The sequence below is a fragment of the Manacus vitellinus genome, unplaced genomic scaffold (assembly GCF_001715985.3).
Source record: "Manacus vitellinus isolate BGI_N305 unplaced genomic scaffold, ASM171598v3 scaffold_16_pilon, whole genome shotgun sequence".
NCBI classification, from domain to species: Eukaryota; Metazoa; Chordata; class Aves; order Passeriformes; family Pipridae; genus Manacus; species Manacus vitellinus.
The window spans coordinates 14,084,790-14,111,490 of NW_021939189.1; the positions used below are offsets into that span (position 1 = coordinate 14,084,790).

At 37.7% G+C, this 26,701-nt stretch overlaps 1 protein-coding gene across 3 annotated transcripts in view; it reads left to right on the forward strand.

Moving 5' to 3' along the window:
* The first annotated feature begins 358 nt into the window (after positions 1–358).
* Positions 359–26,701, forward strand: part of CGNL1 (cingulin like 1) — a 57,009-nt gene continuing 30,666 nt past the window's right edge. For 2 of the 3 annotated variants that reach the window (XM_018069808.2, XM_018069811.2), the window contains exons 1-8: positions 14,716–14,841; positions 15,668–17,267; positions 17,820–17,914; positions 18,844–18,937; positions 20,225–20,326; positions 20,716–20,864; positions 21,332–21,467; positions 23,059–23,271. In XM_018069808.2, the coding sequence (XP_017925297.1) occupies positions 15,681–17,267; positions 17,820–17,914; positions 18,844–18,937; positions 20,225–20,326; positions 20,716–20,864; positions 21,332–21,467; positions 23,059–23,271 (2,376 nt within the window). In that variant the 5' untranslated portion in view covers positions 14,716–14,841; positions 15,668–15,680. Of the gene's footprint in view, positions 381–14,715; positions 14,842–15,667; positions 17,268–17,819; positions 17,915–18,843; positions 18,938–20,224; positions 20,327–20,715; positions 20,865–21,331; positions 21,468–23,058; positions 23,272–26,701 lie in introns of those variants that run through there. The other variant, XM_018069810.2, reaches the window with a different exon arrangement.

Here is a 26,701-nt window from a genome sequence, read left to right on the forward strand (position 1 = left end):
CTGGAGGTGCTGCTGCCGGCCCCGGGTTCCAGGTGGGCGGGCGCGGCCGGAGCCCCCGCGGGGCGCCAGGACCGCCTGCCCGCACGCATTCCTCCGGGGATTCCTGGCATTCCTGGGCTCAGGGCACTCTTGACTTCTTCATCTGCCTTTTATTCCGCAAATTAGCGTTTGTTTTTCTTTTTTTTTTCTTTTTTTTTTTTTCTTTTTTGCGAAAGGGTGTGTCCGCGTTGTGTGTGTTCCCTTCTTCATGGGAAAAGCTTAGAACGGCAGTTCTGCCATTTGTTCTTCTTCCCAATTAACTTTGCATCTGATATAATTTATATCCTTCCCATTTGATGACAACTTTATGGGGAGATCAGTGCTGCGATATAACTTTTGTGGTGAGTTTGCATGAACGTTTGCAGTTGACAGAAGAATAGTTGTTGCAGCTTTTATCTTTCTCCTGTTTTTAGCATGTAAATATTTTTTTTTAAATTACTGCAATGTACGTTGAATAATTGTCAAAATAGAAATAGTAGAAACCTATTCTTGAAAGTTGTTCTATTTTTCTGAACATCTACACTATGTTTAACTTGCTTGGACTCATAAAAGTGAATCCTGTAGGTGAATCAGAAAGCCCCTGGAATATCCTGATTTGTGGCACATCCGTGGGAATTTGATGGATTTGGTGTCTGACACTTATGCTGACAACTGTCACATGTCTCATAGTTATAAATCTCTTTCATAGTTGGCTTTAACAGAACTTCAAAACCTGTATAAAAATATAATTAAAATGGCAAAACCAAACCACTCTTTACTTTTTAAAGGTGCTTTGTAAGAACTTGTTTGACTCGCAATTATGTTTTCTAGAAGTGTCAGTTGTTGAATTGTCTCGGTTTTTTTCTCATGTTAGACCCAGAATAAAACTGCTTATGCTCACAGTGTGTACTAAGCCAGATGTGGTTACTGCTGATTAATGTAAAAGCGTACCAAGTTGCTGTAAGCTTTTTTTTTTTTTAAAATAATTATAGTGTTAGTTTGAATTTGGGTCCTTTCTTTTGGAAAAATATTATAAATAGGAATGAAATTTTTTCATACAGTATTGAAGCATACCATTAACAGTGTAATAAGCAGCATGTTTTACAAAGGAGATGAAGTTTGTCATGTAATGAAAGGCAATTACACTGCTTTTTAATGTATGTTATTCTTTTTGAGACACAACTACACTTTTTAAACAGAAAACTCTGTAAAATAAGAAAGCAATGCTTCAAATTTTTATTAAAATTTTCTTAGGTTATTAAGATAATCTTTCACGTAACAGGAGGTAATTGTTAGTTGCAGATAGTTTTCCAGTTTAATAGTCATGGTTTTTTTTATAATTAATCTGAGATAAAAAATGCATTGCTTCAAATGAAGTATACTGCAAAGGGACTGATGTTTTTATGTGTGTGTATTTACAATTTAGAGGTGTTTCTGAAATATGTTAATCATAGGAAAAGTATTCCTAGTTGGTTTACATACACCTTGAGTTGCAGCTGACACTAACTGTTTCTAAATCCCACTACAATGCAAATACACACTAGAAGGGATTATTTTAGCAAGCATAACTAGTGTTAGGACAGTAATGAAAAGCCAGGCCTTATCATTGCTAACCTCTTTGGTTACAGAATTTGCAGGAATATTCTAAAGAGCCTATCTGCTCCAGCAGTGTATCACACAACTGGCTTGGGGTTTTTTCGTTCTCAGGATCTGACTTAGTTGCATTTTGCTTTTAAATCTAATGAATGGGATGACTGCTTAGGCTGCCTGAACTGCCTCCAAGTAAACCAGCTGACTTTAATTTCTGTTAATTGCATCATTGGATCTCCCTGTCAGTAGTAAAATGTCTCAAAATGCACTTAGGTTGCCCTGGCAAGGTACGTGTAGGGGATGTGGAATTTAATTTGCTGCAAAAATACACAGGTATATCCTGTGTGAGGAGGATGACAAAGGTGCAGGAAAGAATTGGTGACAGTTCCTTCTTCTGGTTTACATTGTGTAATAGGAAGTTGATCTTTCTGGGAGTATTGGTGAAACTGGTTTGTCTGGGTTCTGCAGTGTCATCTGAAATGTGTAGGTGAAATGGCATGACCTCAAATGTGAATTTTTAAATCTTTTGTCATGGAGCAATTCAGGATGAACATGTGTGCAAGGAGTAATTCAACCTGGACCATAGCGGGCAGGTTATTATTTAAAAATAGCTACTTAGGTACTTTGAGGCCAAATAATTCTGCCAATGTCAGAAATTAAAAGTAGACCATCCCAGTTTCATTCTGTAGTCTGCTGTTTTACCATTTGTGCTTTTTGAAGTCATAGTGGTGATAATGTCATTATCATATGGCCTTTCTGTTATGGAGGTAACCCGAAAATGTTTATATTAATATCAAGCACATGACTGATTATGCAAAGCAATGTTCAGCCTGTGGCAGCATCCACCTGTGTTGTTAGAAGGGAACCGGCAAGAATCTGGTCAGGATCAGTGATACAAAGAGATTTCTGAGAAATGGCAATGAACAGTAAAATAATGGGGCATTTTTTTCACTTCTGCGTCCTCTGAGTGCAACTCTGAGTGCCTCTGAGTGCCTACTGCTCATGTGTTCAGATAAAGCAGGCTAAAGAGATTTGTGTTTATTCTTTCTTCTGTCTGTCTCCCTTCTCCTTCCTTTTTTAGTGGTAGGAGGAGGTTATCATCTACCTGATCAGTTCAGAGAGACCATTCAGAGCCAGGCTTTGCAAAGAATTACCTATTTACAGTATCGAGATTAACGACTGACTTGAATGGCCAGGATGAAGTGAAGATGTTAGAATTCCTCCTGTTTTGTTGCCAGGTCTCAACAAACTGCATACTGAGAAGATGGTACAGACTTCATGCATCCTGAACTTAGGTTTGACAGTTTTACAACTTTTTAAAAAATGTTGTGTTGGTAGGATGTGCAAAAACCCCAAAAAGGGTTGGGTTTTTTTTTGCTATTTCTATTCTTAATTGGCAGAATGGAGAATCTGCCCACTGGGAACACTCCATTACCAGGTTATTGTGTGAGGGAAAGTGCTTTAGTGTTCATGGAATGTTTATTCCAGGCATGTTTATCTGGAAACATTACCACATTTCAGCAACTACTTTGACCTTGACTCTCTGAGTGGTGTTAGATTAAAATGGTAATACATTTCAGTATAGTCAAGTGTGAAAATTTAATGTTTAAACCTGAGAAATGAACATGTTAGGAATGTATGTACTGAAGATTTAGTGGAGTGGTAGTCATGGAGTCACCACTGTTTGGGATTAGAGTGCAGTGTATTTGTTGTGGTCTTGTAGCATCTTTGCCAACAGAGCTGGCAGCCTCCTTGAAGGAGTTTATCCAAATGTAGGCTTAGAACCTTCCATTTTATGTGAAATGGAGTGGATGACAAAATCCATAGCCAAACATGTGAATGCCTCTAAATTTTTAGGCAAATTAACTTTTAAATTAAATTGGTTCGTCTTTTGTGTTTATGAGATTCGTTAACCAGGTTGACAGTATGAGATTTAAAATCAGTGTTCTATAAGAACCTTTTCAAGTTCTACTTGATTTTGGTAAAGACAGAGAGCATGAGGAATAAATGCAATTGGAGAAACATCTCAGAAAGCACTTAGACTTCAAAAAAACATCAGGGAGATTGGTAAGACTGGGAGATGCCTCAATTATTACCACAATGGCCCTTTTTTGTGAGGGTCCCCAGGCGTGCAAAAGTCATTACCATTCAAATAGCTCCGTGACTCTCCGAGTCTGAGCATGACAAGATTTTTACTCCAGGCATTTGCAGCACTTCATAATACTTTAGTTGCAGGTACATTACACACACTGTTTAAAAGGAGTCAAAATGTGGATGTGGAAACTAAATACAGTATGAAAAGGAGATGCATTGTCTGAGCTGCCCATGCTTACATATTTACATATGTGCTTATGTATTTCTGTGCGTGTGTACATAAACTCTCAGAGACACTTGCAGAAGCCTGATAAGTATTTCCCAGCCATTAGGAATGTTTTAACCCCATTTTAAATTCTATTGAAAGATCTCTGAGAGCTGCTGAAGTTTATTAGAATGGCAGATGTATTTCAGGTACATAAACACACGTAGAAGTGGGTAGTTATTTGTGTTCTATTTCATCATAAAGTAAAATGTGGACGTGGTGGGGAAAATTTAAGCTTTTACAGAGAGATGGGGAATGTTTTCAGTGATGTGAGTTAAGCTGAGAATATTTTGAGGCCTTGTTGAAATTGGTAATGGGTTGGGGTATCCCTCATACGCTCATTTGCCCACCATTAGCTGTTATAGGCAGGGAGCAAATGTTTGGCATAGCAGCCTTTATTTAGAAGAACAATGGCATGTAATGTTACATTATAATTCCACAAACACTTCAAGCTTCATAAAGAAGCAGCCCTACCCCTCTCATTTCCCCCCAGTAATTAACTCTGTTCCAGTGTGAAGGTGAGAAGTGGGAGCTGGTTAAACCTGTGCTCGGTGTGCAGGCAGGGCCCACACCAGGCAACACTGACCTCAGAGGCTTTGGAAGCCCTTCTGAGCGCTGCAGCTCGTGGCGCTGCAGTGCAGCACACTGGGAAGCTCCTTTCCTCGGGAGTTTTGCAGCCTCTCCTCTCCTCTCCTCAGCTCGTGTCTCAGACAGAGTGTGATGATATCATCTTGTCTGGTGGTGCCTGGGCTCAGGGCCTGCAGTCCTGACTGCATATTTAAGTTGGAAAACGCATGGTTGAGTTAGTTGAAAGAAACCAGATGGGTGTGAAGCCAAGTGTTTAAAGAATACAATGTAATTAAGACAAAGTTTAACAATAGAAAAGTGGGAGGCATAACTAGCTTGAATACACATGAAGCTGTGGCCTTATGTTGGCTGTGTAAATATGACTCCTGCAGCCTCTTTTACATGTCGTTTTTGTGCTTGAATACTGGCATCTCCATAGGGATTAACCGGGTTCTGTTGTCTCTCCACATAGGTGAGACCTTGGTCTTTGCAAGCAGTTGAGCTCATACAGTTCCTCATTAATTTTATTTAGGAATAACTTATGCATATATGATCAAGGTTATGCTGATTGCATCTGTTGTGTTGCTGTAACTGTAATTCTTGTAGACAAGATTATATTTTGGGGTGGGAATAGTGAGAAGAAAGTCCAATGAAATGCCACATTTAAGGTGAAGGAATAATTTTTGGGATAAGGAACCCTTTATTATTTATTGATCTGTTTATGTTAGATAGTATTACAAGTAAATTTGTGGGTTTGAAGCACTTGCAAAACTTTTTAACAAAAGTTGCCCTAACTCTGTCTTCATTTCTTTGAGAAGGGCTTTTTAAGAGACTCTTAACAAACTTGAGATTTTCTTGCTCAAGCCTCTAAAAATATGAACAGGATACTCTCTTCGATTGAAACAATAATGATATTATTGGAATGTATGAAGATAATTTCCTTTGGAACAAAATACAGTTTCTAACACTGACAATGGGAGGAAAATGTAGTGAATCAACACAGAATCTCTTGTGGAGTGAGTGTAATCCTGTCAGATGTTTGGATACAAACCAGCTATTGTCTTTGAAATCACAAACTGCTTTTAGAATGAGTAAGTGTTCTTGTGTCACTCAGCTGTTGTTTCTGTCAATACTTCAACAGATAGGAACATTTAGAATTTGATGAACTAAGAGAAAGTATATAAAATAAAATTTCCTCTTGGTGACTTTAATACTCTTTTTTTCTTGGTTTTAACCTTCTCCATTGCAAGTTCATAAAAATGAAGGAAAACTGAGCGTGGTTGTCTCATGTGTATCTAATTAACTCTGTGATAAGTGTTTATAAGGTTCTGGTGTTCACTTACATTTTGTATTTGAAGTTTATGAATGTTAATTGTAGTGCACTACTGTCGAGATACTTAAAGGGCAAGTAGATAACCCCAGTAATTGGACTTCCTTTTAGTGGCAAAAAAGAACTTACAGAGGTGTATCTGAGCCTGTCTGGGAGATGAAACAGTATCATGGCACAAGGACATAACCAGGTATTTGTGTCCACATAGAGCTTGTACCAAAGTAACTATTAATAAACAAATGTAACACTCCATCTCCCTCCAGTGACTTAACTTGGGTCACAATATACAGGACCTGGGACTGGTCACTACAGATAACATGAATTAGTTTCTTAGAACTATATTTCAGATACAGGTTGACTTCTATTTTAGTATACTTTTAATGTTGCCTTTTTTTTGTCTCTGATTCCCTTTTGCTTATGATTTGGGAGAATCTGGAAACGAACTATTTCAATGAAGAAAAAGAGAGGTTTTTAATAATGATACAAAGTATATATGATGCAGTATATATAATATAGTTTAGAATATTCCATGAGAAATTTGGGAGTTTCTTGGTATTTTCATCATTAGCAAAAATTAAGGCTTTAATTTCCACTCAGTAAGCAAAGTTAGTAGGTCATGTGTTATTTCCTTTGGGGATAAATCCTGTAAAATTGCTACATGCATTCATACATAGCAGATAAAGAAAATTGGATATATATATTATGTCCTTGTTTTCAATAAAACTTTGACAATTTATGAGACCTGAGGATCTGCCAAAATATCTTGTTGTTGACTTACAGCCATTGAAGCAGATTTTAATTTTGAAAAAAAACCAAAACCCAAGCAATAAATAAGCCAACAAAACCTGCTGCATGTCACACAGCTCCAGTACTTGGCTGATCTGTCACATACTTTCATAGGACTAACAAGATGTTTTACATTTTAGACACTGAGACTTCCTTACACACAACAATTTTCAGCCAGAGGGAGTATGAACCATGTTGTAAGCAAGTGAACAATATCTTTTGCTCTAAGTGCTTTTAATAGCTCTCTCCACGGACAGTCTTTATTAAATACAATCCTCTTCCTGTCCTTGGAAAGGTGGCTACTAATGTTCTATTTTATTGGCTGCGTGTCTGAATAATGTTGTTTAGTATTTGGGCAGAACTGAGGCTGAAATGCTCATTTCTAGGGCAGTAAACCCAAAGATTGTGCTCTTTGCTATACTGTGTTTCAGGAGAAATTGATAAAATAATATCTGTAATCCATGCTAACTGAAGCATGGCTGTTTGTTTCCACTAATACCTAAAGAAGAAAAGCATTATTTTGAATTTTCATCCTGCAGGAAGTTCTTACTTCTCATCCTTAGTCCGCCACGTGAAATCAGAACAGAGAATGGTATTTTTCACAGAATAGAAATGAAAGTAATTGATTCAGAAGTGTTGATTCAGAAGTGTACTTCCTACAAAAATGCATTACTGTGATGGAATGCTTCCTTCTGTGGGTCAGTGTTGGTGGCTGGAGCTCATTTTCCATTATGCACCCAAAGGTGTATGACTACCATGGTTAATCACAGCTTGGTCGAAGGAAAAAAACTCCTGTTGCATTTAGGGAAGGCACAGACCTCCACAGCTTCTGGTGTGGAGACTGGAATTCCTGCTTTCAAAGGGAGGGTTGAGTGACCCACTTGCAGTGGGGGTGTGTGGGCCTGCAGCATTTGCTTTTCCCCCGGGGCCCCGTGCACGCCTTGGCCTGGCAGGGGTGTGAGTGTAGTGGCAGAGCTGTGCAGGTTGGGTTTGCAGGTTGGGTTTGCAGTCCTGGGGCCAAAGGGAAGGCAGCAGGTCACAGCTGGGCCTTTTCTCCTTGCACTGCACCAGTTGGTCACAGAGATGCACAGAGGGACTGTGTCTGAGGTGCTGGGTGGGATCTAGTACTGTTTAAAAATAGCTTGTACATTCATTTATATGTAGTATTTTTTAAAGAATGTAAAATCTGCTAGCTTTTTATGAGCTGTGTAAGGGTGATTCTACCTATAATAACAGGGCAGCCCTGTCTTGGATGCTGAAGAGCTACTTTGATTTGGTATTTTGTGTGTGTGTGTGATACCAAGCATAAGTCTTTGCAGTGTAACACTGGTATATGGAGTTTTGAAAAATATATGCCATGTGGCTTAGGTTCCCAGTTACTCCTGATTTTATTCAAGTATAAGATTTTTCACAGTCCCTTTCCTTCTGACAAGCAGGAAGAAGAGGTGGGACATGAAGCTTTTGGGCTGGTTTAAAAGGGAATGAATATTTGAAAACTCAGTAGTCTTTTTTCCAGTTCTTCATTTGTAGACATTTTAGTTAGGTCTTTGATGCTGACATCAGAACAGCTGACCAATAATAAAAGAAATCTCTCTGAGTAATTTTTTTTCCCATTAGTGCCTGCAGATATACTATGACACTATATTATAGAAAATCCTTTGTTAGGCCTTTTGAAAGTTTTGAATTTTGACCACTAGACAGGGAGTGGCAGTTTACAGACAGTACAGGGGAAAAAATAATTTATGTGGAAGTTTCACTGTATATTGTAACTGTCATAATTTTCTTTCTAATAATTGTGGAGAGTGACTGCCAGATATGATACAAATATAATTTTATATACAGAAAACAATATGCCTGAAGTAGGAAAAAATCTTCAGTAGGGATAAGGAATCTGTTTAAAACATGGTAAAATTGTTTCAGGTATCTTTCAGTTGCTGGATATTGTCAGTTTGCTCTTCAATGATTTCACTGACTTTTTTTACAGTCCCGTATGTAGGACTTTAAAAATTCACTTTTCTACCTTCTGCTCCCCTGTGAGCAATAGATCAAATAACCTTACCAGGTACCCCAGAGCTGTCTTCCATATGGCATGGAAGGGACAGCAACCAGGCCTGTTTGTCTTGTGCAGAAGCAAATTTTAGGTAGGATTGACAATGATGAAGTTTCCCCTCCTACTTGCAAGGCATGTTTGCGAAACTGTGTTCCATCAAGTATAAAAACATTGCAGTTTTGGTCTTTCCATGACTTATCCTGTCCACTTCCTTTTCTTTACCCTCACAGTATGTAAGTTTTCCGTCCTGTTCTCTCCTAAAGTTATTTCCTGTCCTTTTTCCATAGCTCTGTCATTTATTATTGCCCTCACACCCACTTTGTGTGATATTGCTGATACTTTCTGAATATTCAGCTGCACAGAGAATCCATTATTTAGTTTGGAGGGTAAGCTCAATGTTACGTAAGGCCGGAGGACAAATTTTATAGTGCCTTCCTGGCATTTTGCTGTGCATGTGGAAAATCTGGAGTAAACATCCATAAACTGTTACATCCCACTTTTCAAAAAAGACACCAATTAAATAATATGGGCAGTGACTTATTTTTTTTTTCTTGTGGGAGGAAAATTTGGAAATAAATTACATGGAACCAAATGTCATTTTATTCTTCCATATTCCCTCGCTGCTTGTGTGCCAAAGGAGCCTACATGTGGTGTGAGGCAATACCTGTAAGGGGTCTGTGGCTCTTTAGGGAGGTCAAGGAATGTGTCTGTTGGTGGGGTAGTGTATCCCCTCACATGCTGGTCAACACCTCTGCCTGTGTGTGCAGTGCAGCTGGTTGGTCTCAGGCTGGAGCAGAAGGTGGAACAGATGTGTTGGAGGCTTTGTGGTGAGGGGGTGTGGGCAGGAGACAGAAGAGAAGCTTCATATGCAGAGTTTGGCATTAACAGGATTGGGAAGGCAATTTTTTTGGATAAATCTCTCTTGTAGATTTGGCTAAAGAAGAACTGAAATGGATGAGTGGAGACATTCCATGCCTCTGTGATGCTGTAATGCTAAGAAGGGAACAGACAAGTCTGGCACAGGAGTGTGTTTCTCAAAAGCACTCTTTTCTGCTCATGTTGTCAGGGAGAGCAGTCAGGGTTCCAGATGACAGAGACTTTCTTTTTTTGTAGGCAGGTCTCACATAGCTGCTGTTAGCTAACTGTAAAATAGCTGTGAAAGAAAATGTTTTAAAGGAATTTGAAAAAAAAAAAATGCTTTTTACCTGTTAAACCTTCAGTGTTCATCTCCTGTGGTTCTTTGTAAAGTATCATATCACCACTGAAGAACAAAATGCTACAGAAGAATATGCAGAGTATTGGATTTTCAGACATGAGAACCTCTGCTGACAAGTTCTCTTTATAAACAAAAATGCCATCATTTTTGGCAAAAAGGAGTTGTTCAGAAAAATGAAACCTTTTCTGAGTAATGATAAAATATGGGATTTCCATATCTACTGGAGGCCTGTATTTAAAATGAATGGTTTAACACCTTTATGAAGTCTTATTTTAGGAGGAAATCCCAAAACTGAAAGGCCTGAACAGCTCTGAGTGACAGATGTCTTTGTTTGTAGAGGTTTTGAAAGGTTTCTGTCCCTGAAAATGGAGTTAAAACACAAATTCAGCTTGAAATTTTCTGATGGCCTCAAGCAGTCCAAGGCCATGCTGCTGACAAAACAGGGGATCCCATCATTCCCTGGTGCCTTTCTTTCTGATCTGATAGAAAACTGCTCCTTTTTTTGCTGGATCAGTAAAGCTGTGGCTGCACGTTGGGGGCTTGCAAAAGGAGCAGGGAGGGTTGTCCAAGCTGAGATAAGGGGGTGCTGCAACTTTAGGGTTTGGGGATAGTGTGTTAAGGCCTATATTTTTAGAGTCAGGTGGTAATATACATCCAGTGAAGCATCTCAAACCAAAATATTGGGAACTGTTTAAGGAACTTGAGCCTGTAGCCTGGTGAAAGGAGGTGTGACCACACAGGGACTACACGTGGTTCTCGTGGTGTCAGAGGGAGAAAGGGCTGTGTAGATCCAAGGACTTGGGCCTGAAGGCTCAGCCTGAGTCTGATAAACTCATTAAGCAAGTTTTTTCCAGCTCTTGACATTTTTCAAGGATATATTTGATTGAAAATTAGTCTTTTGTTGAACTTTTGAATAAAATAACTTATCTGGGACACACAGTCAATATGCTTCAGTGGTCTCAGTAAAACTTCATGTGTTACCTTGTGGAGTCAACTTGCTTTGTTTGTGCTTGGCTATGTTTCCTTCATCTTTATTAGTGTTCTTTTGGATTTGCTTTAAATGATGATTGGATTTTCTGAACTCGTTGATCAGTAAATCCAGCTCTCTAAGTTTATATGGTGCAACTGTAGAAACTCTGGCTCTTTGTTTTCTGAACTGTTTGCAAGTTTTCAGGAGAAACTTTATGGCTCAAAAAAAAAATGTAGCTTGGTATGAAGAGCATGTGAAGATACCAATCAGAAGGTGTCAATATACTTATATGGTTCTAAACTGCATAGAACTTTTAATCTCTGCAAGATACTGGTGATTGTGTGGCCTTGACTATATTCCCTGTTGTTTTAGCAAGTAGAATATTTAAAAAAAAAATATTATTGAAGTAGTAATTTCTTAAGTCCCAATTAATTTTTATATGATGTTGTAATGATACTTGCTTCACAGATAGGAGATAAGAACTGATTTTATAATATAATAGAATGATAGTCTTTTACCTAATTAAGACTTCAGGTAAAAGTCTAGCTTAAGACTTTCCTTGTGTTTTCTGAAAGTTGTATTTTTAAACTTTGAGACAGCAAATAAAATGACTAGCAAGTTATATTTAAAATTTAAAGTATTAGTTTTGTAGAAAACCTGGAATTAGGATTTATATCACCCTCTATTTAAAAAAAAAAATATTTTCTTTTAAAATAAGTAATAAGGAGCCCCACAAACAGGGAAAAATATCTTCCCAAATACTGTTTAAATATCTAATCTCTTTTCCTAAGCTTAAGACTAAACAAGCTGTTTTGTCATAACATTTGAGGGCTTCAGCAGACTTAGAGAAGATTAAACCCGAGCAGTTGTGGCTGTCAGGGCCCCCAGCTGTGCCCCCTGCCCTGTGTCAGAAGCGGTGGGATGGAGCAGGGGGCTGGTTGCCTTTACCTGAGCTGATTGCCTTTACCTGAGCTGATTGCCTTTACCTGAGCTGGTTGCCTTTACCTGAGCTGGTTGCCTTTACCTGAGCTGATTGCCTTTACCTGAGGTTCCCTGGCAGAGGTGTGTACCAGCCATCAGAGCTTTCAGATCTCTGCATTTCTGCCCCGGTGACATCCAGCAGAGCAGTGGGGCAGACAGATGGGAGAGGAGCAGCCTCAGTGCTCCCACCCTCGTGTGCTGCTGTAACCCTGCCAAAGCCGGAGATTCCAACTGACCAACGTGTGTGTGGAAATGTGACTGCGGCTGTAATTAATCAATTAACATACCTTAGGGATTTCCTCCGAAAGGCTGGGCATGAGGAAAGCCAGGAAGGCTTTTATTTTTAAGTTGAAAATGTTTGCAATGGTTCTGTGGGTTGTAAAACAACTTTTGGATGTTCTGTAGTTCATGTGAGTGTTATCCACTGCAGCTTGACATCCTGTAAAATAGGAATTCGAAGTAAAGCCTTCACTGTTTAAACAGTAGGGTCATCTGTGCTGCTTTCTTGTTGATGTAATGGGAATTCATATATATATATATTTTCCACAGTTACATAAAAATAAAATGTTTTATTTAAAAAATTGTTGGGTGAACACTTTTATTTCTACAGGGGTTAATCCTTTTTTACAGTAAAATTCAGAGTTTCATTGTATAATGCACGTGAAGAAGACAAATACACATACTTTTTTATGGTTTTAGAGACAAATGGAGCATATTAACGGTTAATTTAAGGCAGATTATTAACCTAAATATTGTTTCCACTATGTAGTAGGGGATTTGGTGTTTTGTGGTTGTTTTTGATGGTGTTTGGGGTTGGGGTTTTTTTTCTACTTCTTTAATATTTTTAGCAACATTGCAACGTGTTTGAAAGCACTGCTTCTGCAGTCACCCTGCATATGACATATTGTAATTTATTGCTTATCTGTTCTTTATGCTGCTTGATGTAAATCCTTTTTTTTAACTTTTATGTTTATTTTTATTGACCCCTTTTTCTTGTATTTGTTAATTGTTACCATTAATGGCAAATTCAGATGAACTTTACTCTCTTTATAGGTCTGCTAATCTATACAGCTTGAAGGTGTAGTGTTAAGTTTCATACACTAAGCAGTTTGTCTTAATGGTATTTCTAGTCTTGCTGGAATCACTCACTGGAGAGCCTTTTTTAAAGATGTTCACATATTCACCTTCTGCAGATGTGCCACCAACTATGTATAAATCAGGGGGTTTCTTTCACTGCCATGGTCACATGCAAATATGCCATCTGTGATTTTAACTTACTCAGAGTAGTATCAGCACACTGTGTTCTGCAAACCAGATTTTTTCAAATAGAGTTGTGAATAATTTGTATTTTCTGAAAACATTAATCGAGAATTTAAATGCTTGCTCTTTAGAAGTTGTGGTATTTTGTTGCTCTTTTTTCACAGACTGTTTGAAGTCTCTTTGTTAGTAATTTTCAATTACAAAATCATGTCTTTTGCTCCCTAGACATCGTGCTGATTTGATGTAGAAGTCTGAGAAACTTTACTTTGTAATTTTTATTTTGCTAAGACTGGAAAATATTTAAATTTCTATTATTTCATTACATACCCAGAGAAGTAACTTCAGATCAACATTGTATAATATAACAGCAATATAAAAATGGAAAGCATAAGGGCTTCAAAATGCTTACTTTATTTGAGAACAACTTTTGAAATTTTAAAAGTATCTCCTTTTTGTTGCCTTGAGCAAACAAAGAAACTTTGAGACATGGATGAATGTAGCTGGACAGTTTAAAGACCAGAGTGGAGAGCCTGGTTTCCTTCCTGCCTCAGCATCCAGTCCTTAGATTGGACCCTTTGCAGTGTATATTCTAGGTTAGAACTCTGCACAGTGCTCTCTCTTTTCCCTTCCTCGAATTCTTAGTCACCATCAGTGCAGTTCAGAAGCTTGATTTCAGTTCAGTACCCTGGTCAAAACCCCTCTACATTGATGGAAATGTCTTCATTGACTCTGGGTGATTAGAATCTACTTTGTTTTATTTGTCTCAGCTTAATTAATGTGTGATGTTGTGAGTATTCAGAAAAGAAGGTAAAAAAGTATGGAGAAATACATAGAATAGAGGCCTGAGATCATGAAGTGTATTGGTCCTTGCTGTTTCCTTCTGTTGTTTTTGCTCCTTCATTTTTCCACTTTCCTTAACCTTCTTTGTCTCTTCACTTGTTCTGTTTCTCTTCCTACCCCAGGAGTTCTTAAATGGAGATCAAATTCATAGTGTCTGTTTACTTCACTTTAATAAGTGAATTTAACCCCTGATTTAGTTTTGGAATTTAGCTAGTTCACTGAATCTTTTAATAGCTAAGGAAGACTTCGACAATGATACTGCTTTTTTCCTCATGAAAATAATCACTTGATACCTAGCATTATATTTAGAGAAATATATGCTGATTCCTTGGGATGAAGTAAGCCTGCTGTTGAGGGGGAGCTGGAGTTGGTTTTTAGAGAGAAGAAGAGGTTTTCGAGGGGAACTGTCCTGCTAGAAGGAAGAATTGGGTGGAAACTGGTATACTCTGAATATTGAGCCAAACTTTTTCATTCCCTGTCAGGAAAAAATGAGAATTCTGCTGTTGACAAATATCTGAGGGAGGTGGTTCATGCCAAGATAAACAGAGAATGAAACTGGCTGCAGAGGTTTGTTTTGCCATGAGACATCCTGCTGTTTCGGTTTCCTCTTGGTGATTACTCACTGTTGGTTAGAGATCTTGGTTTTGTCAGGCTTCAGGGGTTACTCAACTCTCCAGCTCAGTTCAAAAGTTTATTCCTCCAGGTTTTGCATCAGTCTGACAGAGTCTTGTGTTCCATTCTTTTATAGACACAGCTCTTACTGTCACTGCCTGTAGACACTTGGCTCATAATATGCATCAGACAGTAAAGTAAAACTCCCTGCAAACCCAGCTCTTAGAGAAAGAAAGAATGGCATTTAACATTAAAAACACAGGTAGGGGTTAATTTATTGTTTTCTAGAACTGAAACAGTTTTGGTACATTTAGACTGGAGTTAACAATGCTTCTGAAAATGATGCTATCAACCTTGGAAATACTGGCAGTATTTTTCCATTTTTGTTACTCAGGAAAGTACCTTGTTTTAGGGTAGCAACTGGAGTTTTCTGGAACAAGGTTACAATTGGGAGGTTATTAAATTAATCCATATGAAAGTTTATTCTTAGGGATGACAACGAGATAATGAAAAAGTTTATTTTCAGATGTCATTAGAAACAAACGTTGAAACCCAAGTACATAAAAGCACAACTCAGAGGAATGAGGATATTGATTTTCCTTGCAGTGCTTTAGTTACCTGAAACTCATAACTTAAAATTGCCTGGTTGTGTTTTGCTCTCCTGGGCTTATGTTTAAAGGTTAATGTGGCTGGTACTAACTGCTGGCTATATAATGATCATTACTTGTGAAGGGTACGGTCTTTCAGTAAGTGTAGTGGAGATACCCAAAGTAAAAGCTGCTTTGACTCAGAAGACTGAACCAGAGTTCCTTATATTTGAAGTCACTTGATTCCAAAGCAACCAGCACCAACTCTGTGAAGGTAACATTTGCCATGATAAAATAACATTATGTTGATCCAGAATCTGTCAGTCAGACATTTGTCTTTGTATCACAACATTTGCTTTGGGCTTTGCTTACCTTGGACATTGATTTCTCTGCATATTGCCATTAGTCTTCATAGTCACACTGAATAGTGGAATAAAGTAATTAATGAAATAATGAAATTATTTAAAGCAATGACAACTTTGTAATTTTTCTCCTATTCAGCTATAATCCTCTGATGGACATGGAGCCATATTTTGCTGGGTTTAAGCACGTGCAGCCAGACTATGAAGTCACTCTTGAACTCACGAGTGAGGAGACTCAAAAAACTAAAAGTGCACAGAATTTGAGGACGGGGTCTTATGGTGTCAGTATTAGAGTCCAAGGAATCGATGGACATCCTTACATAGTACTAAACAATACAGAAGGATGTTTATCAGAAAATCCTCCTCCTTTTGGAAAAGAGCAGCAGGTCCTTTCTCAGACTGTAAACAAGCCAGTCACAGACTCCATTACTGCTTCTAAGTTGGAGGATAAAATCAATGAACACACAAAATTTACAGGAATACAGCACATGCAACCTTCCATGCTTAAAAAACTGAAGATAACCAATGTAGATGAAAAGGAAAGTGGAATGTCAAATTTTAAAGACGAAGCAATGAAATCCTCCAGTTTGTTGAACTTTCAAAGACATCCTGAACTTTTACAGCCTTATGATCCCGAAAAAAATAACTTGAACTTGGATAATTACCAGTCTTCTGTGTGCAGTAAATCTAAGTCTTTTGCAGATGAAAAAACTGAAGCAAAGCCTTGGGTCTCCTCCTCTAAAGTAGTGTCCCTACAGAAAACAAATACGTACCATGCAGAGCCAACCAAAGCAAGTTCAAAAAAGATACATTTGAATAGGTCAGTAGAAGATCAAAATAAGCAGCTGTTGGACTGTCCCAGCAGCAAGATCAGCCCCAGTGATGTGGGTGTTTCAGAGCCGTTTTCATCTGCAGGAGGATCCCCGTGTGTCAGTCCCACTTCTTATCCAGAGGCAAGAAAACCTAGACCAGATGTGCTTCCCTTCCGCAGGCAAGATTCCACTGGGCTGGTCTTGGATGACTCACGGCGATCGTCGTCCTCGTCGGCTACTCCCACTTCTGCAAATTCCTTGTACAGGTTCTTGCTGGACGACCAGGAGTATGCCATCTACGCAGACAACGTCAATCGGCACGAAAACAGGAGATACATTCCATTTTTGCCGGGAACCGGCCGTGATATCGACACCGGGTCCCTTCCAGGAGTAGATCAGCTAATCGAAAAGTTTGATAAGAAGGTTGATCCTCACAGGAGAGGCAGGTCAGGAAAAAGGAATAGAATTCATCCAGATGATCGTAAAAGATCAAGAAGTGTGGATAGTGCCTTGTCGTTAGGTCTCGATGTAAATTCAGATTATTTAGGTGAATTCAGTAAAAGCTTGGGCAAGTCAACTGAGCACTTGCTGAGACCATCTAAAGTTTGCCTTCGCAAGCAGTTATCCAGGGACCAGAAGTCACTTTCCAAAGAGATGAAGATTTCTGCTCGAAGTGTTGGAAAACTGCAAATGCCTGTTAAAGACACTGACAGCAACAATTTCAGCTCTTTGCAGCACCACAAACAAAATGGAGCCGACACTGAGAGCTCGGCGTGTAGGTCATCTACACTCCCAGGGCAGAGTAAGAGGGAGGAAGGTAGAACAGTAACTTCCACTTTATTGTTGCCAAACCGAATCACAATTTCCCCTGATTCAGGGGCCAAGAAGATTTCTGTAAGAACGTGTTCATCTGTCCCTAATATTCAGGTAACTTTGAATTTTTCTTTAAGCTGTTGTTTGCACTCTCATGTATGAAAACTTTCATGTTGTTAGTTGTGTATTCTGGTCTTCACGAGAACAAACTCCCATCACAGCCTACTTCCAAGTGGGATTGTTCTGGAGAAATGGAAATATAAAAATTATTGTTGTTGTAAGTGTAGAAAACATGGTTTGTAAAGCAACTTATTCTTGTGTGGGTGAAGCAGTATGGTGGGGCCAAAGCAGATTTTTGTAAGTGATATTATGATGATTCAAAAATGCACAAAAATAGACTATGGAAATAAATGTAAGCAAAAGTGCACAAAAATAGAGTATGGAAATATATGTAACTACACAAAATTAAGTTTGTTTCTTTTCTTTTGGTGTGGAGTGTGGTTTCTTTTTGCAGTAAGCCAAAACTCCAGTGGATCTTTGAGAACTTCAGGTCCACAATACATGAATGTTTTTAGAATAGAATAGAATGGAGAAGTTCAGTTGTACAGGTTGTATTTACAACTGTCATAGGATTGTATCTTTTGGCATTTTTTCTTGTCCTTTTAGGCAACTCCTGATCTCTTAAAAGGCCAGCAAGATCTCGCACAGCAAACGAATGAAGAGACTGCTAAACAGATACTGTACAATTACCTTAAGGAAGGGTTAGTAAACATTAGTTAAACTTTTGGAGAGGAGACTGTATTTCCTCAATGTTTATTTTCTACTGCATTTAAAATGTGGAACAGTGAAGTCAAAGGTGTAACTAAATGAAATGTCTGTCTGATAATTCTGTATCTCAGCTGTGTCCTCTAAGGCATTACAGGATCTCAAAATACCCAGGCTATGAGGACTTAGAGAAGGTATTGTGCAGGATATGATTAAATGTACTTGAAACTTGTGAATCGGAATATGCTTGGTCTTTTAAATACTTCTGGAGTTAAAGTTATGATATAGAGGTTAATGCAGAATTCAGATGGTACCTTATGGGAGTGTAAACCTTTGGGTTTTTTAAACAGAAACAAAAAATGTTGTATCTTAAAGTTTGACAGCAGCTCTCTTGTTGCTGTGCATTTAATCCTTTGTCCACCTGTAACTCTTTTACTTGGTATTTTCTACTGATAACTTATTGAAAGATGAAGGAGAAATTAATTAAAAACATAAAATACATTTAAGTTTCTTTGCATTCCTGTTGTAGCAGGATCTGGGAGCTGTTTGAAATGCTATTTCATGGTGCAGAAGTCAGGACTTGAAAAACCTAGTACTAATTACTTGTAATTTTGGTATGTTTGAATAATATATATATATGCTGAATATCTGTCTTGCCCCAGCTACAGTCTTACAGAAGAGAGTTGCAATTAAAGAGCTCAGTGATCTTTTTTTTGGTTGCCTTTTCAGAAAACATTTGGGATATAAATTTTTAATTCCTCTCTTTAAAGGTTTTAATAAATCGTAGTTAAGATGATTTCTGATTGGTTCATATTAGTTTGGGGGTTTTGTGGTGATTTTCAGTAGTTTGGGCACTCTGAATTTGTGTTGTTAACAAAATAGTAACTTTGATCATATCGTTGCTTATTTCTACTGTCTGTTTTAGGAGTCCTGATAATGATGATGCAACAAAGAGGAAAGTCAACTTAGTTTTTGAGAAAATTCAGACTTTAAAGTCAAGAGCTGCTGGAAAGACACAGGTAAAGAATTTTTAATTTGCTTTGGCTTGTTTCAAAGTGCTGCAGTATTCAGATAGGGCTTGAAAAATTTGAATTCCCCTTACTGACTTCAACCAGGCTGTTCTTGTAGCCCCTCAGGAGCATAGCTTAGTTTTGATCATGCACTGAGGTGACTTATGGAAAATCTATTTGCTAACAATTAAAAAAGAATGTAAAGAAGTCTACCATGAAACCATCTACATTTTTTTTCTGCATTTTGGAAGGAGAGAAATGCAAACTTGAACATCATGTCAGATCAAAGAAAAAGCTACTCTACTTAGCTTTAAAAAATAGTGGTGGAGCATCTTCTCCTTATAGTGCTGTAAATAGATATCTAAGTGAAGAGAGTATTTTAATTTGTAATTTAGAAAAGCAGTAGTCTAGGATATTGTACAAAAGTCATATTACAACAACAGCATTTGGCAATCTGCCTACTGAAAAGTTTTGTTTCCTGCTAGATGGTACTTTTTTTATCAGTTCTGAAGCCAACTGAAGAAATGCCCAGTTGTTGCAGTGATGTCATGAGAATGATTAAATCCTTATTGTTTATTATTTTATTCTGGGCTTTAATTAGTCAAAATGAAAATCTATTTTGCTTCATATTCTTTTTAATCCACATATACCTGTGCTTTTTCAGAAGTCTGTTTTAAGTGTAGTTGCTGACAGCACAGTTACCCTTTTCAAGACATCTCTTAGTGTTTGAGGAGTTTGGAGTAGTGAATAAAAATGTTAGGCACATTCACATAGAATTTCTTAGGTATCTGCACAGATGAATGTTAATCTGTTAATTGCAGTGAGACAGATGTGGAATGAGAGACTCATGTAGCTGTTGTTATTAACTACAGCTTTTTTTTTTTTTTTTGCAAAACACATCCTTAAAAATTACCTAAAAAATGTATTTGAAAATCTGTTGACACATGAGCATGAATTCCTTTGATGTCCATTTTGCATAATTAGAAATATCTCAGTCAAATTTGGGCCCACGTACTTGTGAATTGTTTCATATGTTGCTTAATTTGAATTTTTCTTTAGGTTTGTGTATTTCCTGTTTTACTGACAACTTGCTTTGAGCAGTTATCCAGAAATTTTTATGAAAATCAAATCATGGTTTCTTTGAAAATCTTAGCCAGGCCTGACCCATAGGAAAAGTCCCTGGTGAGCTCAGACAGTTGATGCTACACTTTATTAGTCCTGCTTGTAGCTTTGCTTTAGATTTAAAAAAAAGAATGTCTTGCATTTGTGGGAATAATTGTCTGTGTTTAATTGTAGGTTTCGGATTCTTCAGCTGAAGTAAAAGCATTGGTTGAACAAAAAGCAGAACTTGAAAGGAAAGTGGAAGAATTAGAGAAAAAACTGGACCTGGAAATTAGGGTACAACACTTTGTTGTTATAAAGCTTTTGACTATTTCAAATATACTTTCCTAAATAAGTGATGACTGATCAACCAGCTGAATCTCTTTTGCTTCATATTTTTCCTAATCCAGATGTACCTTTGCTTTTTCAGAAGACTTTTTGTTTGAAGTGTGGTTGCTCACAGCGCTGTTATGCTTTTTTAACAAATGTCTTTCTTCTCAGTTTTTGGGAAGGAGTTTGGAGAAGTGAACAAAACTGTTAAGCAATTGCACATAAAATATCTTGGGTGTCTGCAGAGCTAAATGTTAATCAGTTAATTGCAGCAAGGCAGACGTGGGCTGAGAGTCAAACTGTGTTACTCATGTAGCTGCTATTACCTTGCATAACTTTTGGTGTACAAAATTCAGAATCAGCAGAATTCCAAAGAAGAGAGAGATGCCACACGAGCAAGCCTGAAAGATCTTCAGCTGCAGCTTGATGAAAGTGTACGTGAGAAGGAAGCCCTGAAAAAGCAGCTGGAGGAAAATGAGAAGGACCTCAGGCAAAACCTGGAGGAGTGAGTTAATTCTAGAGAAGTTATCATTGGGGTTTGTACCTTTTAGATTAAAAGTACCTGTGTCTGCAGAATATTTCAATGGAATCAGATGAGTGCATTTCTTATCGTAGCAAGTGTTTCTACCATTAAAAAGTGGCATGTTTTTAGAATATCTGGAGGGAAAAGAAAGATTGCTGAATTATAGTCGTCCTCTTAGTGCAGAATGCTTTTAATGTTTCACAGTCATGATATACAGTTCGAGTCTTTGAAATGTGGAAACACCTGAATGACCAAGCTTGAAATAAAATACAACTTCCCACTTAAATACCTACTTAGATTTCTCAATTTTACCCCTCTGACATTTAATTTTTCTGTCTCATTGTATCCCATTCTCTTGTGGGAGTAGATACATATGTCTTTTTAGTACTTGAATGAACAAATTAGTATTTCTACAAATTAAAAAAACCTGTCTGATTTTTACTGATGAGGCTTTTTCAAGTGAAGATGGAGCAGGAACAGCACCAGACTGAGATCAGAGATCTTCAGGACCAGCTCTCTGAGATGCATGATGAACTGGATAATGCAAAACATACTGATCAAGGGGAGAAAGAGATTCTGATTGAGGTTAGTTATAAAGTACCAGAAGGAGAATAAAAAAATCAGAAGAATTGCACCAAAGCAGTCTCTAAATTGTTGACTTTCTATTGATGGTTCAGGGGCAGAGGAGAAGGGATAGTCTGGAGAGGAACAAAAGAGTTACAGGTTTTCTGTCACCTTGAGATGAAGGATGAATTGGCTGGAGCCCTGGTTATATTAATATACTGATTATGAAATAGAGAACACAGCTTATTAAATTTGTTGATAAGGGTGTGTTGGAGTATCAGTGCACAAATGTTCAAAAAGAAGATAAGAATTCACAGTGTCTTAGTACTCTAAAGTACCAAGACAATTAACTTGTCTTAACACTAGTGCAAAGAAGAAATGGAAGGTAAATGATAAAATGCAAAATAGGGAAGAAAAGCATAGACAGTAGGTCTCAGGAATATTAAAGATGTTTGCACACAAGACATGCTTAGTAGAATAACTAGCTTGTTTTGTATAGGTGAGATTTGATTACTCTCTTAAATTGCTGTCTTAAATCTCAGATACTGTAGTTGAAAGTTGTAAATAAGTAGAGGAATATCTCCAATGATGGTGGCAGTACTGAAAAATATTACCTATGGAGCAGGACTTTAATCTGAGTGGAGGAGTGAGGGAAGATTCAAAGCATCTTATAGAATGTTGCTCTAAAGGTGTTAGTGATCAGTTTTTCTGTCTTGTGTGGAGACAGAGTAAGAAATGAGAGACTCGGCTTCAGAGTTAAAGTAAGTGTTGGAAAAAGTTTCTAATAATATTGATAATTAAACAGGGAATATGGCTCTCTGGGATGGTAGTAGAATCCCTTTCTTTGTAGGCTTTTAAGGATGAAGTAGATGATGTGTGTCAGGAGTGGTTTAGATGTACTGATCCTGCTTCAGTGAGGGGAAGCCTATGTGGGTTTTGGAGGTGCAATTATTCACAGCTTGAGAAATACAAATCAGATAATTCTTGAAGCTGTACATTTTTGATTGTTGTTGTTGGTTTTATTCTGTGTTTATATGCATGTGTCTTTAGTCTTCATATTTACTGACTACCCACTTCCTTCCCAGCAATTTGGGGAGGGGAAATGCCTTCTAGGGTGAACGTGGTGGGAGGAGGAGGAAGGGTGTGAACACGTGAACTCAGTTGGGAAGCACTTGTTTTGTCTTCAGCACTTGAAGAAGCAACTTTATTCTTTCAGCAGAAAATAAAACAAAGAATTATCATTGGGTTTGCTTCTCTTGCCATGTGAGAAAGAATGTTTTGTCTTTGTTCTTATCCACCTTTTTTGCTACTGAAAGTAGGACTTAGGGAGTTGTTAAATTGCAACCTCTGTTTGACTCCTTTATTTACTGATGGCTTAGCATACACCATCAAAGTCTTGTGATAGTTTTACATCATCAGATATGTTGACCCATTACATAAAACATCAGCTTCTCATAATCCTAGGGTTTAGTAAATTTTTAGCTTACTATAAAACATATGTCAGTCATAATAAACGAAGTTGGCCTTGGGGAGCTTATATGCTTTCTTTCTGTGAAATACAGACAGAACATCCCTATGTGTCACACAGTTGTGTTTTAATTTTGGGCTTCAGGAGCTGATGCAAATGAAGCAGGATCTGCAAGAAGTATTAATAGCCAAAGATCAACAGGAAGAGATCTTGAGAAAGAGAGAGAGAGAGCTTACAGCTTTAAAAGGAGCACTTAAAGAAGAAGTATCCAGCCATGACATGGAGATGGACAAAGTTAAGGAGCAACATGATAAAGAATTGCTTGATCTACGACAGAGCCTGGAGAAAGCAACAGAGGTAAGAGAAGTGATTACAGTTAATCTCTACAGGGAAAAATCTTACCTCTCTCAGATGTCATACACTAGATACTTTCAGATACTGCTATTTTCTTAACAAAATAAATAGGAAAAGATTTGGGCTGGGGATTCTTAGCTGCTGAGAATAAGTTTTATTTCATACACTCATCTGATGCTTTGGTTGATTGTTGCAGCTGAAGTTGTGGCCCTTTCTTTCAGCAGTTATTGACTACATGTGCTTAATTGCAAACTTTGAGAGAGAATAGATGGGAGTGTAGTACAGAGGACCATTTGCTTGTCTTGGGTTAAACAGAATCACCAAAACCTTGAGGATGCCCTGAAGAGCCCCAGTGTGCTTGGCCAGTGATGCTGTTGAAATTATAGTTTTGGAACTTCAAGCAGTTCTCTGCAACCCACTGTTCCTCCCTTCAGCTCCTTGTGTCACATCCTGTTCCCTGATTACATTGTCCCATCTTGCCCATTCAACTGCTTAGTACTAGTGTGGGGTTTTTGTTTTATTTTGAGTCCTTTTCATTTATTGAACTTAGTTTGTTTACCAAATGGTCAAAGGAGTTCCAGCACAAGGGGAACAGCAGGGATTTGGGTGTTTCGAATCAGACAGGAAGAAAACAGAACTGAAGGAATTGCCTCTTCCAGCATCAGCAGGAAGTCTGTGTGAGGGGGAGAATAGGAACAGGTTTCACGTGTGCTTATCTGTTACTGGTTTCCAAAAGACATCCTTTGTGAAGTTTTCTTTGCAGAGACAGCAGCTACAAATACATTGAAAAATTTTCTTTTGGTAAGGGGATGTTCTCATAAAATTTTGAGCATTATTTTTACAGTGACAGCTATTTGTATCTTTTCCCTTCCCTCTTTTTATTTCTGTCACATGTTTGAGAAAAACCTTTGCAGGCAAACTGTGCTTGACCAATAGAAGTCAGAACTATAGGCCCAGTTTTCTGCTTAGAAATGTCCATTCTAATTCATGTCTGTTACTCCTCACTGGGCTTAGGTGAGTTGTAGTTATCCTACTAGTTGTGACCTAAAACGTAACGTAGAACTGAGTTAAAATTAAGCTTGAAACTTGAAAGAGGTTTCCAAAGCTTTATATGCTTTATGAGTAAAATAGAAGCACATGTGGAAGATGCTGGATAGATATTTTAGGACTGAATTCTGTTAAAGATTATCCTCTTAAAGGATTGTTTTTAAACACACAATTTTCTTCAGAGGTCAGAAAACTTTATATATGCTGAGCTGTTTATGCAGCCTAGGACTTGTGCTTGAGATTGCTCACTTTGCTTAACTGTGTTTCTCTTTGTTTACATCATCATGAAGATATTTGACTCGTCTGAGCTGCTTGAATTAATTTTTTTCTTTGAGAGAAAAGTAGAACATTTAAATGATCATTTTTTATTATACAGTAATTGTAGTGACAGCTCAACCTCAATGAACCATCTTTCAAAGTTAGTGCCTGGTAATTTACTGTATTTCAATTATGGAGCTGTAATTACGACTGACAAGAAATGAAAGAGTAGTCTGTTCAGCATAACAATACCACAGTCTGGGAAATGGCTCTATGATTGGGGTGCTGTGGCTTAGAGATTAGTTATAAATAGCATTTATTTACTTGCAGGACATAGTCTAATAGTAAATTTAACAGTAAATTTAATAAGATGTTCAAAAGTCAAATTTATTTGATTAATGTTGCTCTGAGCACCAGTTCTCTTATAATTTTAATGCAAGTGATTTTTTTTTAATTTAAAGTAAAACATGCTTAATTGTAAGGTGTTTTTTTTTTTTCTTGGTTTAAATCTTGCTAGTTTTTATACTCTTCATGATTTTTTTTAAGCACAGCATTATCTTTATGCCTGCTGGCTGAGATCAGTTATTGAGTTTGATATATCTTCTGTCAGGAAAATATAACCAATCTCTGCAGTAAGTTAACTCTGTGATCTGCTGTGATGTTAATGATTGGGTTTATAATTACTCTGAAATACCCAACAGAGTCTGTGAAAATCATGTTCTATACAATGCAAGCTGCTTGACCTGTTAAATTTATTTTTTTTAATATTATTGCAAGCTGGAAAGATTCATACTGGATGGTAGGATACAAGAAATTTACATCAAAGATTAGTGGAAAGGGCCCTTCTGTTGTATGTGGTGAGGAAAACAGGTGTGTAAATGCTGTAATAGTGGTGTGTCACACACAAAGTGTGGATACTGATGTTGGATAGATCAGGTTATGTGGAATCTGTATGTACAAAGTGTTAGTACTTATTGCTTCTAGATCATCCAGATTGGTACATTGAATAAAGGTGTTTTGTGATGTGCATAGGCTGTTAAGGAAAATTTTGTAGAGAGAAAGGAAGTAGTTTTTATGCCAGTGTTAAATGAACAGAGTCTTCAGCTGCTGGAGACATCAGGTAGGTTGGCAAGTGATGTAGAGTGCCTTTGATCTGTGTGGGTAGAATGGCACATAGATCTGTTTTGCAGCAATGTTAGAAACGTTCTCAAGGTTATCTGGTAGAAGAACAGGGCAGGGTTGTTTGTCATGTATGATTCTGTTCTCATGCTCACTGCTCTGGTGCTGGGCTGGGGGGTTTTGTTGGGTTTTTATTGTCATTTGTTTTTTGGTTTTTGTAATAAAGATTTTTACATAAAGTCACAGATATCAAGATATTAACTTTCTCTGCTACAGTTTACCTTTTTAACTTACTTTTGTGTTATGTTTTTTGCTCGTGGTGGTCTTGAGGTGGCTGTGATTATTCTTGACATCATTTCTTGTTTACTAAGACTGGGATCAGACTATTTCCATTTAACAATAGTAAAACTTCCAGAACATATCCGTGGGATAATAATTTAATAATAAATTAAGAAATGAAGGTCTTTCTGATTAAGAATGGAATTCTTCATAATCACAATGCTAGAACAGAAATAAATATGGATCCCCTCCAGTTTTTAATGTAGTACAAAAAATTTCTGTTATTTAATCTGACTCTACAACACAACAGTCCAGAATTGTACTACCTTAACCATGAGTGCTCTGTCAGTGTAGATGAAGTGCCACTGCTTCAGTAAAATTTGGAAACAGCTTTTGGAAGGTAATACTGCAGGTAAAAGGTTATAGCTGTTCAAATTCCAGTGAAATTGTATCAGCACAAGAGGGCAGTTGCAAATGCACAGCACTTCAAACCCGTGTGTGTATTTTGAGCAGCAGTCTGCACAAATTCTGCTGTTGAGAAGCAGCTGTAATCATCACCTTATGAAGAGGCTTGTTTAGGCCTGACCTTGGTGGGTTTATCCAGCGTTTGTCGTGCGTCTGACCTTGTTCTCAGCAGGGTAAAACAGACACTCCGAGCTCGGAGCTGATTAGTTTATCAACACATTGAAGAATGCCATGAAGCTTGTAGGCACATGGCCTTTAGCTGACA